The sequence below is a fragment of the Myotis myotis genome, unplaced genomic scaffold, assembly GCF_014108235.1.
Source record: "Myotis myotis isolate mMyoMyo1 unplaced genomic scaffold, mMyoMyo1.p scaffold_m19_p_3, whole genome shotgun sequence".
Lineage (NCBI taxonomy): Eukaryota > Metazoa > Chordata > Mammalia > Chiroptera > Vespertilionidae > Myotis > Myotis myotis.
In genome coordinates this window covers 39,030,200-39,046,440 of record NW_023416335.1, presented here as the reverse complement: position 1 = coordinate 39,046,440, position 16,241 = coordinate 39,030,200, and the positions used below count along the sequence as shown (strand labels likewise).

General features: G+C 40.0%; 1 protein-coding gene across 2 annotated transcripts in view; it reads left to right on the top strand.

Moving 5' to 3' along the window:
* IPO5 (importin 5) overlaps positions 1–16,241 on the top strand; it is a 58,928-nt gene that overhangs the window by 7,686 nt on the left and 35,001 nt on the right. For both annotated transcript variants that reach the window (XM_036297787.1, XM_036297788.1), the window contains exons 2-8: positions 203–283; positions 4,525–4,717; positions 8,135–8,237; positions 9,744–9,840; positions 10,444–10,548; positions 12,651–12,773; positions 12,859–12,979. In XM_036297787.1, the coding sequence (XP_036153680.1) occupies positions 203–283; positions 4,525–4,717; positions 8,135–8,237; positions 9,744–9,840; positions 10,444–10,548; positions 12,651–12,773; positions 12,859–12,979 (823 nt within the window). The remainder of the gene's footprint in view (positions 1–202; positions 284–4,524; positions 4,718–8,134; positions 8,238–9,743; positions 9,841–10,443; positions 10,549–12,650; positions 12,774–12,858; positions 12,980–16,241) is intronic.

Below are 16,241 nucleotides of genomic sequence, written 5' to 3'. Positions count from 1 at the left end.
TAATAAATAACTCCTTGAACATCTTTTTTCCCCTAACCTATCAGAAGTATATTTTATGGTACAGGAGGAAATTTTAACACCAGGCCTAGATTATATGACTTCCCATGCATGGATCTTCCCCAGCCTTCATTTCTTTTCACTGGTGTACTCATGATGTTTTCTAACTATATTCTAACCTTTCATGTTTTTCTTTTTCATGCAGGAAACCTATGAGAATATCCCAGGCCAGTCAAAGATCACATTCCTCTTACAGGCCATCAGAAATACTACAGCTGCTGAGGAGGTACTATAATATTTGAGAATATATTCTTTTATTATTATTACTATTATTATTATTATTAATTATTTCAGAGAAAAAGGGAGAGGGAGAGACAGATACATCAATAATGAGAGAGAATCACTGATTGGCCGCCTCCTGCATGCCCCCTACTGGGGATTGAGCCTGCCAACCAAGCATGTGCCCTTGACCAGAATCAAATGTTCTAGCCACTGAGCCACACCAGCCAGGGCGAGAATATATTCTTATAAGTTGGGTATTAGATGGTGGTCAAAGTGGATAGTGAAAACTACTGTTACTGTGCAGACATTACCAGAACTTTGAACTTATTTGCTAGAAACTGTTTTGGAGTTAAAACGTTTTTTAAGTGCTCGTATTAAAAATGACGATGATGTGTCCAGGATATTTAAAAGTTAGTATTTTTAAAATAATTACATTAAAATTATTAAATATAATTGATTTCCGTGGCTATACAAAATTTTCTAGCTCAAGACAGTTCATTCTGAAGGAAGGAATTTAATTCTTTCAGTATTTTAATGTGTTGCTAAATGATTCTGAAAAAAAATACTTTTTATCTATCTTTTAAAATGTTATCCTTATAGCTATCTCTAAATGGAGAAGAATACTATAAAGATGTTTAGGGAATAAAGGACATTTTGTAGAGTCCTTTTAAAATCATGGCTTTTACCAAATTACCTAGTTACCAAATCAAATTTATAGTTTCTTACTGCTTTTCTATGAATTTTTAGCTCATTTCTTTCTTCCCAAAAGTAATACCTGTGTATAACATTGAATGTGAATTGAATATACTGTTTATTTTGGACAAAGCGTCAAAATACCCAAATCTAGAAAACTTACTCTATCTGTGACATGCTCTTAGAATTTGTAACGTAAGACTGCTTTATTAATGGTCACATTAAATGTTAAATGCTTATATTAACACATGGTGAAAAGGAAGTCACACTAAAGTTGTATATAGTAATACACCCGACTTTAAATTGGCCATTTAATATTCTCTGATAACACTTAGAAAAGACTATAAATATGCCCTGATTTCTTAAAGTAGATGACAAAAGACACTTCTTCACCTTTTTAAAATATATCTATTCTTTAATTCAAAATGAATGTCAAATATGAACAACAAACTTAAATCTCTAAAAAGTTGGCTAATTTAATGCTTGAAGATAGATGCAAGTTAGCTACAAGACAATTTTTTTTTTTTTTTCAAATTATAAGAGAAGATTTATTTGAAAAGTTACAGAAATAGCAGAAGTGACCCACGTGGGCTGTGTAGTCTCAGGGAACATTACAGGAACAAAAGGGCCCTTGGAGCTTAGGGGAAAGAAAGGCAAAGGTTAGGACACCTGGAAAGAAGAAGAAGGGGAGGGAAAAGGCCAGAGCATGCTTCCCACAGGGAGGGTGCACAGCTACAAAACAAATTTTAAAACAGAATAATACAAAAATTACTGAATTTTACTTTTAAAAACCCATATTGAGTCTTGACCAGGTGGCACAGTTGATTGGAGCATCATTCCCTACACCAAAAGGTTGTGGGTTTGATCCCCAGTCTGGGCACATGTGGGAGCCAACTGATCTGTTTCTTACATCCATGTTTCTCCCTTCCTCTTTCTCTAAAAATCAATAGAAACATAATCCTCAGGTGAAGATTTTAAAAAATACCTATATTGAACCCCATTTAAATCTTAATTTGGTTTAGGAATAAGATAATTGTGAACTGGCCTCGGCATTTTTATTGTGGCTTCATAGTTTTCAGTATATGTGTGAGAATGGAAATATTTTAGCCACTTTTATGGGAATTTTAACCACTTTGAATCTAGAGTTTAAATTTTTTGTTGTTGTTAATCCTTACCCAAGGCTATATTTCCATTGATTTTTAGAAAGTGTGTAAGGAAGAGAGAGAGACAGAGAGAAACATCCATGTGAGAGAGAGACATCGAACAGGTGCTTCCTGCAGCACCCCAACCAGGGCCAGGGATCGAGCCTGCAACCGAAGTATGTGCCCTTGACAGAAATCGAACCCAGGACCCTTCAGTCTGAGGGCTGACTATCCACTGACCCAAACCAACTAGAGCTAATATATAAAGTATTATAATTTTTTTCAAATCATGATCTAATGGTAGAGTGTAACAATTTTTTTCTTTTTAAATATTTTTATTGATTTCAGAGAAGAAGGGAGAGGGACAAAGAGAAATAGAAACATCAGTGATGAGAGAGGATCATCAATTGGCTGCCTCCTGCATGCCCCCCCCAGTGGGGATCAAGCCTGCAACCTGGGCATGTGCCCTTGACTGGAATCGAACCCGGGACCATTCAGTCCGTAGACCGACACTCTATCAACTGAGCCAAACCAGCCTAGGGCTAGAGTATAAATTTTTTAATAAGTTTGCTGTCTGTTATAAGTAGTTCAGTTGAAAAGATTTCTCAGTGAAAAGTAAATGGAGAAAAAAATTGGCAAATTTTATTTGTATAACTTAACTCTTTTTGTTGATCATAGTCCCAAAGTAATTTGATAAAGAATAGCTATAGCCCAAAAAAAGAAAAAATATGTATAGTTTGGCTAATGGGTTTAATATGATCAAATTTTAGAATGGTGTTTGTGTCAACTTTTGATAATCTAAAGCAGAGGTTCTCAACCTTCTGGCCCTTTAAATACAGTTCCTCATGTTGTGACCCAACCATAAAATTATTTTCGTTGCTACTTCATAACTGTAATGTTGCTACTGTTATGAATTGTAATGTAAATATCTGATATGCAGGATGGTCTTAGGCGACCCCTGTGAAAGGGTCGTTTGACTGCCAAAGGGGTCGCGACCCACAGGTTGAGAACCGCTGATCTAAAGGAATATACAGAAAACACCAAACTTAAATAAATTCTTCAGGTTTAAAAATGGGATAAGAATATGCACATTGAGATTGATTATCATTTTTTTGGTGTTGGGAACTTAAAATATTTGTTTGCATGAATGAAGCATAAACACAAATAGATTTGATAGCATTTTATCTAAAGAGGTTAATGAAAAGTCAGTAATATAACAAGATAGACCAGGCTGGCAGTATGCAATTATGTGGAAAATGCACTTCGGATACTAGAGTGAGCGCCAAATGGAGAAGTAGGAAAAGGTCATTATAGGATTTACAGCTTTTATTAAGATCTGTTTTACTCTCAAAGATTGTATTAAAAATAGGAATTTTAGCCCTGACCGGTTTGGCTCAGTGGATAGAGTGTCGGCCTGCGGATTGAGGGGTCCCGGGTTTGATTCCGGCCAAGGGCATGTACCTTGGTTGCGGGCACATCCCCAGTAGGAGGTGTGCAGGAGGCAGCTGATCGATGTTTCTCTCATCGATGTTTCTAACTCTCTATCCCTCTCTCTTCCTCTCTGTGAAAAATCAATAAAATATATTTTTAAAAAAAATAGGAATTTTAAACAGGTTTATCACTGCTGTGATATGTGTTCCTATTTGAGATGTAATATGTTCAGGTCTTTTACTCAGCTATAAACAAAATTACTTTTGGATGGTATTTTCTTATATAGTAGGCTAATGTGATTAGAAATACTTTTATGTATTTTTTACAAAATCTGATAAAATGCTTTTGGAATCAATTGTAAAAAGAGTTGTGAGCCCTGGCCAGTTTTTTTGTTTTTTTTTTTAATATATTTTATTGATTTTTTTACAGAGAGGAAGGGAGAGAGATAGAGAGTTAGAAACATCGATGAGAGAGAAACATCGATCAGCTGCCTCCTGCACACTCCCTACTGGGGATGTGCCCGCAACCCAGGTACATGCCCTTGACCGGAATCCAACCCGGGACCCTTGAGTCCGCAGGCCGACGCTCTATCCACTGAGCCAAACCGGTTTCGGCGCCCTGGCCAGTTTTGCTTAGTGGTTCGAGCATCAGCCCCAGGAACAAAGAGTCACGGGTTCGATTCCTGGTCAAGGGCACATTCTTGGTTGCACACACATCCCATCCCGACCCCCACCCCCTGAGGCAACCAATCAATGTGTCTCTCTCATAAGGATGTTTCTCTCTTCCCCTCCTTCCTTCCATCTCTCTCTCCCAGTCCTCCCTCCCTTCCACTCTACTTTAAATATCAATGGAAAAAATATCCTTGGGTGAGGATTAAAATAGAGTAGTGAAATACATAAATGGCAGAGGGAATCTAGTTTGTTGGAAATTTTTTTCTTTAGGAAGACACTAAGTTATTAACAATATTATCTATTTATAGGCTAGACAGATGGCTGCTGTTCTCCTAAGACGTCTTTTGTCCTCTGCATTTGATGAAGTCTACCCAACTCTTCCTTCTGATGTCCAGACTGCCATCAAGAGTGAACTACTAATGATTATTCAAATGGAAACACAGTCTAGCATGAGGAAGAAAATTTGTGATATTGCTGCAGAGTTGGCCAGAAATTTAATAGGTTTGTATGCAAATGCATTTATTATTATAATGTTATAAAAGAAAAAACACAGTTGACATTGAACAGCATGAGTTTGAATTGCATGGGTCCACTTAATTATGGGGATTTTTTTTTTTTTTTTTTTTTGCAATTCTCTGTTGGGAGTATGGATACGGAGGGTTGACTGTATGCATTGTTCTACACCATCTTATGTAATGGACTTGAGCATCTGTGAATTTTGTTACCTGACACAGGTCCTAGGATCATTCCCCAGCGGACACTGAGACAAATTAGGGGAGTCAAACGTTAATTGTGATTTTTCTATTATGTTTGGGATCGGTACCCCTAAACCACCCCCCACCACCATTGTTCAAGGGTCAAGTGTATATTCTTTTTTTTAAAAGTGGAATCTGTAGAGGAAACTTCACAAGTACCGGAGTATCACTTATTCTGTTCAAAATGAGAGTGATTATGGATTCTGCATTTAGGTCCAAATGATAGATGTTTATAAAATGCAGTCATACCATTGGTGTTTATCATGTGAGAATTAGTATTATAGTTTGCTTGAAAATTGTACAGTTTTGAAAGCATAGTCTTATTTATAGCCTACTTTATAGACTTGCCAATATAAGAAGATATTAGTGGAATCCAGGTGCTTTTGCTATTATATTTGTGTATTTCTAAATTATGTGCTATTAGTACTATTTACATGTAAAATATCCAAAAATATTTTTAAAGGATAAGATAAAAGGAAAACTGCTAAAATTGCATTTTATCAACAGTCAAGACTTTTTGGTCATTCTAAAAATATGAATAAAGTAATAGAATATTCTTTGTTATTTTTTTTGACAGATTCATAAATGTAATTTTAAACTTAATTCACTTAAGTGACATTTTCAAAGGTTGAAAGGATACCTCACTAAGATAAGGGCTAAGTGGGAGAACATTGTTGGTTGTGCTAGTAAAAAAAAAAACAATACATAACCAATTCTGTAATCTTAACTACCAAAATAATTCAAAACCCACTGAAACAATTTTTTTTTTAATCCTCACCCAAGGATATTTTTTCATTGATTTTTATAGAGAGGGAAAGACAGAACTATCAATGTGAGAGAAACACATTGATTGGTTGCCTCCTACATGTGCCCGGGCCAGGGAGGAGCCTGCAACCAAGGTATGTGCTCTTGAATAAAATTGAACCGAGGACCCTTCAGTATGCAGGCTGATGCTCTATCCACTGAGCCAAACCAACTAGGGCTGAAACAGTTTTTTTAATATGTATTTTTATTGATTTTAGAGAGAGAGGAAGGGAAAGAGAGAAACATCAGTCTGTTGCCTCCCATGTGTGCCCTACCGGAATTAAACGTGAAGCCTTTCAGTGCATGGGACAACGCTCCAACCCAACTGAGCCACGCTGATCAGGGTGAAACTCTTAATTTCGAATTTTTAAAAAAGCTTTCAAAATCCTGAGACCCTTCAGTCTGGGGACGGACACTAACCACTGATCACAACCGGCTAGAGCGTATTTTTAAATTTTTTAACTGTACAGATAAGAGTTTTTATAGGTGACATTTTTTTTTAACTCAATCACTTGATAATAGAAACATTTAAAAATGTTTCTAGGTGTGCTCTTCATAGTATTTTAAAAATTTTTCATTTATTGACAGGCCAGTGTGGTTCAGTGGTTGAGTGTCGACCTATGAACCAAGAAGTTACCATTTGATTCCAGGTCAGGGCACATGCCTGGGTTATACGCTCGATCCCCAGTCTGGGGAATACAGGAGACAGCCAATCAATGATTCTCTGTCATTATTGATGTTTCTATTTCTCTCTCGCTCTCCCTTTCAAAAATCAATAAAAATATATTTTAAAGGTTTTTCTTTTATTAGTTTGAGAGAAAGAAATAAGTTTATTGTTCCACTTATTTATGCATTTATTGGTTGATTCTTGTATGTGCCTGACCAGTGACTGAACCTGCAACCTAGGTGTATCAGGATGACGCTCTAACCAACTGAGCTATGCAGCCAGGGCCATAAATTTTTTCTTTAAAGTAGCTATTTTATTACTGCTCAAAGCAACATTTTTATGTTAAAAAGATAGGTGAAGGGTATTTTTCTTAATCTCACTAAGTAGCACTCATTTCAGAAAATCAAAAAGTGTGGGAAATTTTTAACAAGAAAAAGTGCAATTGCAATTTCTACAACTCTTTTTTACATTTTTTGTAAGGGTATAAATGGTGAGTTAACTAATGCAGTATATTTTTGTGGTTGTTTATTTTTATTACAAAGTAGCTAAAAAATTTTGTGTTTTAAAATCTTGTTTAAAAGTAAATACGTTGAGAAAATCTGGTATCACTTAAAACTGGAAAGCGTGAGCACCCTGCTCTGGGTCCTGGGATTCCCAATCCCATTTCATCTACAGTTTGAAAGTAATAATTATTTTGGTTTCAAGACCTTGTTACCATATATTAGCTTTGCCTACTTTTTAAACTCTTTAATAGCAATAGTATATATACAAAGATTTAACCAAATAGTCACAGTGATGCCTTTTCTCCAAATACCACTCCTTAGAAGTGACCCCCATTTAATACTTGTGCTATGTAACCTAAATATAAACAATTGCTTTTTATAAGATTACTAGAGGTCCAGTGCACGAAATTCATGCATGGGGGTGGGGCCAGGGGTTGTCCCTCAGCCCAGCCTGCACCCTCTCCAATCCAGGGTCCCTCGGGGGATGTCTGACTGCCTCTTGCAATCTGGGACCCCTGGCTCCTAACCACTCACCTGCCTGATCACCCCTAACCCCTCTGCCTGATTGCCCCTAACCACCTCTGTCTGCCTACTTGATCACTCCTAACTGCTCCCCTACCAGCCTGATTGCCCTAACTGCTCCCTTGCTGGCCTGATCGCCCCTGACCACCTCTGCCTGCCTGATCGCCCCTAGCTGCTCCCCGGCTGGCCTGATCGCCCCTAACCGCCTCTGCCTCACCCCGCACCCTCGACCCAGGATTCCCTCTTCCAACCAGTTGCAGGCACCAGGGACCCAGGCTTCCCTCCCTCTGGCAGACCACAGGCACCCAGTACCTGGGCCGGCTTTGCCTGGGCTGCAGCTGCAGGTGCTGGGCCGCAGTCTGGCTTGTCCCCATTCCTCTCTCACGAGCTCATTTGTGCATGGCTGGTCCCCATTCCTCTCTCCCCATTGTTGAGTGTCTGAGCCGTTAAGGCATGAGAGTGACAACCATTTGCGTATTAGCTCTTTATTATATAGGATTATGTCATTTTTAGGTTAAAGAACCTAATTGTGTTAGAAGTTTTTTTAATATAGAGCAAATGACATTTTCTGCTGTATATTTTGAATGAGGCTTATAATGAAAGGATTCACCCTAATGATTTGAAGTTTTGACTTACACACTTTATGCCTGGATTTCTTTACTTTTAGATGAGGATGGTAACAACCAATGGCCTGAAGGTTTGAAGTTCCTTTTTGATTCAGTCAGCTCTCAAAATATGGGACTGCGGGAAGCTGCCCTTCACATTTTCTGGTATATACCTTGATCTAATTTTTTGAAAATGTTAATGTCATGAATACGCAAAGCACATTTTTATTTTCTAGTTTAACAACTTTTTATTCTGAAAAAGCCTTCAGATAAGCTTTATATTTGTGTTGGAAGTAAAATTGAAAAAAAAAACAACAACAAAAGCTTTTTATTTCATATTATGATCCTCATTTGTATATGAGGGTTCTCTGGAGCTTTATTTTTTTAATATTTTTTTACAGTAGATTTCAGAGAGGAACGGAGAGGGAGAGAGAGACAGGAACATCAGTGATGAGAGAGAATCATTGATTGGCTGCCTCCTGCACGCTCCACATTGGGGATCCAGCCCACAACCCAGGCATGTGCCCTTAGCGGAAATTGAACTATGACCTCCTAGCTCATACATCAACGCTCAACATAGCCATGACCGGCCGGGCTGGAGCTTTATTTTTTTCTTTTCTTTTCTTATTATTTGAAAAAATTCTGGAACGGTTTCTTCAGCTTTATTTGGAAATGTACACAGTACTAAATGTAGTTTTTAAAAAGCTGCTTTAGTAATGGCATCTTGAAGAGAAAGAAAGGGCTCGTGAATCCCATTGTTTTCTGGGTCTTCTGTGGTCAAGCTTTATAAAAATGTAATATTTTAATAAACTACTGTGTATAAGCAGATGATCAGTTTAGAATGCAGTAACTATCTGCATTAAGAAAAATTTTGCCCTGCCATGTTACACAGTTCATTGTATTTAAAATAAAATTGGATTTATAATTTTCAATAAAGTATACCCTGAGCATCTTCAAGAGGATAAGGGGAGATATTAACACCATTTTCTCCTTAATTTGTCAGATGTATTTTATTTATTTATGTCAATAATCCAGAGTAGAGAATTAAGTAAAAGTATTTAGTTTGTTTACCTAGTTTAAAGTAGAGCAGAACTTAAACTACCCTGGATCACCAAGACTAGGAGCAGATTGTGTGAGAACGCATGTTTACTGCCGCTACTATGTGCAACTGAGTGGTTTCTCTTGTCCCCTCCTGCACTTCAGGTTAGCTTCCCACTGAGACAGAGCATAAGAAGAAAGCACTGGGCTGGGATGGGTGGCTTAGTCATGTACACCTGGGTCCCCCCTACTCCCAGCCTAATCACCTCCACTATGTGTGTTTCCATTCACCCAACCCCAAAAGGAGATTGCTTGGAGGGATGGGTATTTTTCAACCTTAAGGATTGATACTTTTGAATCAGGTAGACATTTAATTAAATATTCTAGTTATCACTTTACTAAGATGAAATGTAGTTTCTTATTGACTTTAGAAAGAGGAAAAGATAGAGAGAGAGAGAAGCATTGATTTGGTTTTCCACTTATTTATATATTCATTGGTTGATTCTGACTGCAGGTCTAACCCGCAGCCTTGGGGTAATAAGACAACACTCTAAGCAACTAAGCTATCTGGCCGGGGCAGATGTAATGTAGTTTTTTTTAAAAAAAAACAAAACGCTTTGAATCATTTTTTAGGAACTTCCCTGGAATTTTTGGGAACCAACAGCAGCACTATTTAGACGTCATCAAACGGATGTTAGTTCAATGTATGCAAGATCAGGAACATCCAGCGGTAAATCATTTCAACTTCCTTTACATTAACACCTAATTTAAGATAACATCTAACTTGTGAAAGAATTTATGTATATGGAGATTGTCTTTAATACTTTAAAATATAAATACTAGGCTGGCGCCATTTGGGAGCTCAGCCCATCTGGTTTTCCAGATGACCTAATTTATAATTCTTTACCCCCCCACCCCCAAATCTGTATATATAAAAGACTAAGTGACTGACTGTATGTATGTATGTATGTATGTCTGACCAACCGGCCAGTACATATGACACCCACTGGCAATTTAAAAATAAATGTTGACTTGCACATGCATGATACATATAAAGCTCTTGCTGGCGCCAATCACATGCGTGTGTTTCGATCTGTCATTGTCGATCTTGAATTTGGTTGGCACTTCTGTTATAGAGAGAGGGCAAATAGCAATATTAAAATACTTCTTCTAATTAATTTTCTTTCAGCGTGCATGAAACTGCACCAGGACACTAGTCTATATATAAATAGTTTTACTGATCAAGAGAAAACTTCATCCTTAGTAACAAAACTTGGACTTGCATCCATTAAAAATGTCTCATGTTTGATATCTTTTACTCTCATCCCTTTAGATCCGAACACTATCTGCTAGAGCTACAGCTGCATTTATCCTTGCAAATGAGCATAATGTTGCTCTGTTCAAACATTTTGCTGACTTGTTACCTGGATTCTTACAGGTAAGTAGACCATTTAAAATAGGTGATAATTATATCTTCCTTGGTTTCTGTAGTTTAATAAATGCATATCAGAGTTAACATTCATTTATTCAGTAAATATACATTGTGTACTATGTGCTGGTACTAGGCACTGGGGATACAGCAGTGAACAAAGCATGCAAATAATTGTCCGCTTTGAATTCACTTTGATAGGTTCTTAGTCTTTTAAAATATTTAGGTTAGAGTTTCAGAGTTTTTCTATAATACAGATGATATAAGCAACTTATGCTTATTGAGTATGTAATCACATCGGTTATTTCTATTGAATCAACCAAATAATTTATGAAATTAAATGCCCATTTTACATAAGGAAAAACTAAGGTGGAGGGGATAAGAAAGTTGGCAAGGTCACAGTGTTGGGAAGTGGAGACATCCTGCATGATTCAAACCCAAATCAGACTGCAGTTCTTAACCAGAGGGTTTATAGCAGTTTGTATTATAGTTTATGGTTAATTCCCATTATTGAATGTCAAGGATAAGTTATTATGTTAAGGACACCTTCTGCCTAAATGAGAAGGTAAAGTAAGATTGAGTAAATTGGTGCAGTTAATCTTGTTAGACCCTAAACCCATTTTTTAATAACATATTTTATAACTTCCCATATTCTGTCCTAAAATGAAATGAATAGGTAACATAACTCACATACATGCTCTACCACTCGATATGACGGGCACTGACCACCAGGGTAGACGCTCTGACCAATAGGTTAGCTTGCTACTAGGGTATAGCAGATCGGGGCTGAGCAAGATGGGCTGGACATGCCCTGGAGCCCTCCTGTGGTCCGTCTCCAGTTGGCCAACCTCCTGCATCCTTCCCCTGCCTCAATTGTGCGCCAGTGAGGTCCCTTGGCCTGGCCTGCGCCCTCTCACAATCCAGGACCTCTCAGGGGATGTCAGAGAGCTCGTTTTGGCCCAACGGCAGAAAGACCGTTCCCTATGACGCACACTGACAACCAGGGGGCGAACACTCAGCACAGGAGCTGCCCCCTGGTGGTGAGTGCACTCCTACAAGGGGAGCATCATTCAGCCAGAAAAGCCAAGCTTGTGGCTGGCGAGCACAGCAGTGGTGGCAGGAACCTCTCACACCTTCACGGCAGCACTAAGGATGTCCGACTGCTGACTTAGGCCTACACCACACAGGGAGCAGGCCTAAGCCATCAGTTGGACATCCCCCGAGGGCTCCCAGACTGTGAGAGGGCCCAGGCCGGACTGAGGGACCCCTCCAAAATGCACAGATTTTTGTGCACCAGGCCTCTAGTTCTGCCCTAAAATGAAATGCATAGGTAACATAACTCACTACATGCACAAGTTTTTAAAATATCAATACATGGTTCTAAGTGAATATAAAAAGTAAAAAGAGAGTAACATATAATAAAAATGGCATGCTTTCTACATATAAATGGCAAGGCATGACTACCACAAAAGACATAGATTAGGTGATTTTTTTTAAGAGACCTCTACAAACGCAATAGATTAAGAAATGGATAATACAGAGGTCTCATTGGCAAGTCAAACATCAAAATTGCTGTTACTGTTAATGATTTGATTTCCAGAAGTGGTAAAGTTCTGGACGAAACAAATTATGTATTAATTCTTGACTTATACAATATTTACATTGGGGGGCTCACAGTACAGTTATTTTTCACAGTACATTTTTAAAATGGTGCAAAATAATTTGTGAGTTGGGTTCCAGGTTCTGATAATTATAAGTAAGTTCATATTTATGATCTTGTGAGATGCATGATAAGGTCTTGTTAATTCCTTGGAAGCATTTGTGTCACAAATGGAGGATATCTAATACTCCTGGTTTTTGCCCATCTTTAGTTGTGACAACCAAGAAAACACCACACCTCCTAAGAGAAATAACTCTACCGCAAACTGGGTTAGACAGGAGTTAGAGGAGGTAAAACTGAAATATTCTGCATGGGTCAGAGGATTTAGTAGATATTTTTCTTTCATTGTCATCAAACTGAAGAGAGTTTAGGTCAATGACAAAACACTAACTGTTCCATTCTATTTTAGTACTTTATTACCAAACTTTACATTCTGTTTCATCTTTTCTAGGCTGTAAATGATTCGTGCTATCAGAATGATGATTCGGTCCTAAAATCCCTTGTGGAGATTGCAGATACTGTTCCAAAGTATTTGCGTCCTCATTTGGAAGCTACTTTACAGCTAAGTCTAAAGGTAAATTAAATACTTCAGTAAATGTTGTGTTTATTATTTTCAGTGAATTATCTACTAAATGTATGCAAATATGTCTTCCTTGTAGTTATGTGGAGACACTAGCCTCAATAATATGCAACGCCAGCTTGCCCTTGAAGTAATTGTGACCCTCTCTGAGACTGCAGCTGCTATGTTAAGAAAACATACCAATATTGTTGCACAAACTAGTAAGTCAAAGATCTTTAAATGGTTTATGTTAATGTAGGAAAATTGTTGAATAAATGTGCTGAGAGTTGTATAAGTTCACAGGTTTGTTAATGTCTGGGGATGTGCATCTCTGTACATCCTCACATATGTGTACCCAACTTGCTGGCTTTGCTGCAGCTCTCTGAAACCTAACTGATGGCAGGCATGACTGGTAATACCTAGAAATCACAAAAATTTATGGAGAAAATTGTATAAGATATTGAAAGACCAAAAGAAACATTGAAAGAACTAAATATCAATTCTCCTCAAATTCAATATAATTTCACTCAGAATCCCAACTTATGTTGAAGATCATAGGTTCTGGAGTAAAATTTTGTTAAAGAGAATTTTGTTAAATCAAATAGAGGTCTTGCCCTTTCAGCTGTGAAGATTTAGAATTTGTTGATGGTGCAGGTGTAGACAAATAGATTGGGTGGAGCCAAAGGGTGTGGGAGCAGAACCACTCAGGTGGAAGCAAAACTGACTTCATCAGAAGTCATTGGGGGGACTGGTTATTTCTATTTTTAAAAGTACCACAATCTTAAATATTCTATAACAACCAATTTGGGGTTGATTAAAAGCTAATACAGACACATTTTATTTTTTTAAATATGTTTTTATTGATTTCAGAGAGGAGGGGAGAGGGAGAGAGAGAAAAACATCAATGATGAGAGAGAATCATTGATTGACTGCCTCCACATGCCACACACTAGGGATCAAGCCCACAACCTGGCCATGTGCCCTGATTAGGAATTGAACCATGACCTCCTGGTTCATAGGTCTATGCTCAACTACTGAGCCACGCCGGCTGGGCCATAGACACATTTTACAAGGAAAGCTTGATAGATAGTAGAGAAGGATTTTTTAAAAGGCTGAATTAAAAACCATTGCTAAATTTGCAAAAAGGAAAATAATGTTTTGACCATCCAAGGACACCATAAATGAAATTAAAAGAGACACTACAGACTAGAGAAAATAGTTGCAGTGCTCACCGTCAACAAAGTTTTATTATCCAGAAATTAGACAAAGGTTAGTAACAGGAAATTCACAAAAGAGGAATCTAAAATAGCTAAAGAACACTGCTCTGTCTCAATAAAAACAAGTGTAATTGTGGAATACAGCGTATTAGAAACTTTGACAACATCAAGTGTTGATGAAGCGTGTAGATAGGAGAAGACATTTTTACAGTTGCAAGGCACTTCACACATTGTGGTGAAATAAGAGGCCTTTTGGGGGTGGGGGGGCAGGTAAGAGATCAACCAAAGGACTTGTATGCATGCATATAAGCATAACCAATGGACATAAGACACTGGGGGGTAGGGGAGGCCAGGGGATTGTCAAGGGCGGGGGGAAAAAGGAGACATATGTAATACCCTTTGTAAGACTTTAAGCAATAAAACAATTTTTAAAAAAAAATAAGAGGCCTTTTAAACTTCCCTTAGCAAGATTATAAAACCACTATGGAGAGCAGTTTAGTGCTATTGAAGAAGATACTTGTAGGTACCTAAACTCACACTTGTCAAGGAGATCAAGCCTTGTATAAGATGTATAAGAATTTCATCAAAGTAAAATTTGTAATTGGAAACAACCAAACTGTCCATCAACAGGATAGTATTTATATAATGGAATGCTATGAGAAAAAAGAAAATTGCCAAAGGATACATATAGTATGACTAGGGTCCCAGTGCACGAATTCATGCACCTTGAAAGGAACTGTGGGCTGAGAGGCTGCAGTGAGCACAGGGGGGGGTCTTGGCCCATCCTCCTGGCCCCTCCTACCGCGGCCCCCTGTCCCCTGCCTACCAGCAGCCCTGCTGGCACAGGCCTCGCTCGCACCTGCTGACAGCTGAGGCCCTGCTCACACCCGCTTATGGCATGGAGCAATTGGGGCCCACACCAGAAGCGGATCTGAGTAGCAGCTGCTGCCCTGATCATCCCTCAGGAGCAGGGGGAGGCGGAGAAGCCCTCAGGGGCAATCAGGGCTGGCAACCACCACTTGCACCTGCTGAGGGTGCTGAGCAATTGGGACTGGCGCCGGGCACCTGCAGTGGGTGTGAGCGGGCACTCCAGCAGCGGCTGTGAAAGGGGCTGGCGCCAGTAGCAGGTGTGAGCATAGGGCAGGACTGCGGTGCGTGGAAGCAAAGAATTTTCAGTAACCACCAGAGGCTCGCCACGATGATGACAACAACCAGCGCCCCACCTTGGTCTGGCACCCCTACTCACCTGCTCCACTATCCCACTGCGGCCGATGCCCACCATATTCCGCACTCTATACCGTCTTCTGCTAACACCCACCATGTTTCACACGCGCCCCCTGGTGGTCAGAGCACATCATAGTGACCAGTTGTTCTGCTGTTCGGTTTATTTACAATTAGGGTTTTAAAGAGAGAGACTAGAGGCGCGGTGCACAAAAATTTGTGCACTCGGGGGAGGGGGGTCCTTCAGCCTGGCCTGTGCCCTCTCGCAGTCTGGGACCCTTCAGGGGATGACCACCTACTGGCTTAGGCCTGCTCCCTGGGGGGATTGGGCCTAAGCTGGCAGTCATCCCTCTGGCAGCCCGGCAGCCCTCGGGGGATGTCCACTTGTTAGCAGGGAGCAGGCCTAAGCTGCAGTCGGACATCCTTAGCGCTGCTGAGGAGGCAGGAGAGGCTCCCACCACCACCGCTGTACTGGCAGCCGTCAGCCTGGCTTGTGGCTGAGCAGAGCTACCCCTGTGGGAGCGCACTGACCACCAGGGGACAGCTCCTGCATTGAGCATCTGCCCCCTGATGGTCAGCGTGTGTCGTAGTGACCAGTCATTCCAAGTCGTTCTGCTGTTAGGGTCAATTTGCATATTACCCTTTTATTATATAGGAGTGCCTGGCCAGCCTGGATGAGGGGCTGATGGCTGTTTGCAAGCTGGCCACAGCCCCTTCAGGGTAGGGGTTCCCCCTGGGGTGCCTGGCCAGCCTGGGTGAGGGTCTGATGGCTGTTTGCAGGCTGGCCACACCTCCTTCAGGGTGCAGGATCCCCACTGGGGTGCTTGGGCAGTCCGGGTGAGTAGCTGATGGCAGTTTTCAGGCTGGCCAAGCCCCCCAGCAGGGACCCTCACCCCATGAGGGTGTGACCAGCCTGGGTGAGTGGCTGATGGCTATTTACAGGCTGGCCACAGCCCCTTCAGTGTGGGGGTTCCCACTAGGGTGCCTGGGTGAGGGGCTGAGGGCCGTTTTCAGTCTGGCTAAGCCCCCCAGCGGGGACCCTTAC